Genomic DNA, 2,180 nt, shown 5'->3' with positions numbered 1-2,180 from the left:
TGCCCCAGAGGTGACCACATGGCGTGGCAGACCTCTCCTGACCCGCCCGCTGCTCCCCTCAGCAGTGTACTTCTAGATCTGCCTGTTCTGCTCCCTGCTCTGTCTCTGTGAAGCCTCTCACCGCCCCTAAGTCTCTGGCCTGTACCCCAGTTCTATATGTACAAATAAATCTTTAAAAAAAAAAAAAAAGATACTGACTGGAGATATATTTGTCAGTTCCTAGAGGCTTTTTCAGTGCAGACACATGCTGAATTTTGTCAAATATCCTTTTTGTCAATGGACAGAAAATCCAGCCAATATAAGGATAGGCTTTAAGATGTTATTACAATGTATTGTATTGAGCCATCCTGGCTTTCCTGGGGTGAATACCATTTGGTATTTTTAAGTGAAACATTTTAAAATTTTCTGGAAATTCCAGATAATGTAGGAGTTGGAACTCCCAGTAAGTGTCCATGGTTTTATCAGGATGGTCTCCCTGAGGTGGGCAGAGTAGTTGTTTGGAGGAAAGCAAGTGAAGACCGTTATAATCATCTTAAAAGAAATACTTCAATTTAAATATTCTTCAATAAGGAATGATTAAGTAATCTTGGCACATCTATACAACAGACTGCTATATAGTGGTTCGAAAGGTCAGCAACTTCCTTATATGTGAAACTATGGAATTATTTCCACTAAGGGAATAAATCAAGAATAAAGAAGTGTCTTCATTCACCATTTCTATTTTAAAAAGTGGGAGGGGGAACCCCAAAACAAGCCATCCATTGACTTGTACAATTAAGCGCCTAAAATAGCTCTAAGAGACACAGATAAGTTGGCTGCCTCCAGAGAGAGTGACACTGAAAACAGTGAGGAACTCTTCACTGTTAGGGTTGCTTGGCCTAGGAATTGGCAAGGTGTCACACCTATCTAAAACACAAGCAGGTGTACAAATACTTTTTCATGAAAAAAAAAAAAAAAAAGACTCAGGCCCTCCCTGGTGATGCAGCACGTTAAAGCGCAGCACTAAGAAGCTAAAGCCACTTCAGCATAAGTTTAACCCCCACCCTGGAGGTGACCCACATGGCACAGAAGACCTCTCCTGGCCTGCCCACTGCTCCCTTCAGCAGTGTACTTCATCAAGTCAGCCTCTTGTGCTCCCCACTCTGTCTCTGGTGAATCCTCCCACTGCCCCCCACACCTCTGGCCTGTACCCCAATTATGTATGCAGAAATAAATCTTTAAAAAAAAAACTCAGGCCCAATTATTCTTCATTTTCATCATTCTTATTTTAAAGATTTATTTATGAATACAGAACTGGGGTACAGGCCAGAGGTGTGGGGGGATGGTGAGAGGATTCACCAGAGGCAGAGTGGGGAGCAGAACAGGAGGATGTACTGAAATACACTGCTGAAGGGTCGGGAGAGGTCTGCCACGCCATGTGGGTTACCTTCCTGGCAGGGGATTGAACTTGTGCTGAAGTGGCTTTAACTTTGTACTGCTGTGCTTTAACCCACTGCACCACCAGGGAGGGCCTCATCGTTCTTATAAACAATCCAGGAATTCTGATCTCTGACCAGGGGTGGGGGTTGCTGGGGACATAGTGGGAAGAATAGGCTACTACACTCAGCTGCTTCCTCACTGTCCCCATTGTGGGTGCCTAGGTCGGCCGGGCCCCCAACATTGTCATGGTGTTTGACTGTTCCATGGAGACGATGGTCCAGAGAGTGCTGCACCGGGGTCAGGTAGAGCACCGGGCAGACGACTGTGAGCCAGCCATCCACCGGCGCCTGGAGACACACTACACCCTGTTCGAGCCTGTACTGACCTTCTACCAGCAGAAGAACCTGCTCTGGAATGTAGGTGCTCCCGGCACGCCAGTTGGCCCCCTTGGCTCCCTGGGGGCCTAGATCCAGCTTCAACAGTACATTGTTGTCCCACTCTTCAGGCCCGGTGATCCCACTCTTTCATTAGGTAGCAAGGGTGCAACCTTTGGGCACCTAGCAATGACATTTAAGGTCTACACAGAATGGTCTCCAAACTGCAAGATGAACCTTAATGTTACCTACAAAACGTAAGATTGACAACTGCTCATCATAAATCCAGGTGTATGTCTCTCAAGGTGAAGTAGGGTTATCTTAAATCTTGAAAGCCGTATCCATTCCCTCTACCTTTTACCTGTTACCACCCTGCAGGCAGAATGA

General features: G+C 46.2%; 1 protein-coding gene across 1 annotated transcript in view; it reads left to right on the top strand.

Moving 5' to 3' along the window:
• Positions 1-2,180, top strand: part of LOC101624661 (adenylate kinase isoenzyme 1) — a 10,167-nt gene extending 7,987 nt beyond the window's left edge. Inside the window, exons 4-5 of the mRNA XM_004688862.1 lie at positions 1,641-1,835; positions 2,172-2,180. Coding sequence (XP_004688919.1) covers positions 1,641-1,835; positions 2,172-2,180 — 204 coding nt within the window. The remainder of the gene's footprint in view (positions 1-1,640; positions 1,836-2,171) is intronic.

The sequence above is a fragment of the Condylura cristata genome, unplaced genomic scaffold (genome assembly GCF_000260355.1).
Source record: "Condylura cristata isolate star-nosed mole 26May11 unplaced genomic scaffold, ConCri1.0 scaffold00025, whole genome shotgun sequence".
NCBI classification, from domain to species: domain Eukaryota; kingdom Metazoa; phylum Chordata; class Mammalia; order Eulipotyphla; family Talpidae; genus Condylura; species Condylura cristata.
The sequence above is the reverse complement of the archived record's forward strand: the minus strand, read 5'-3'. Positions and strand labels throughout refer to the sequence as shown.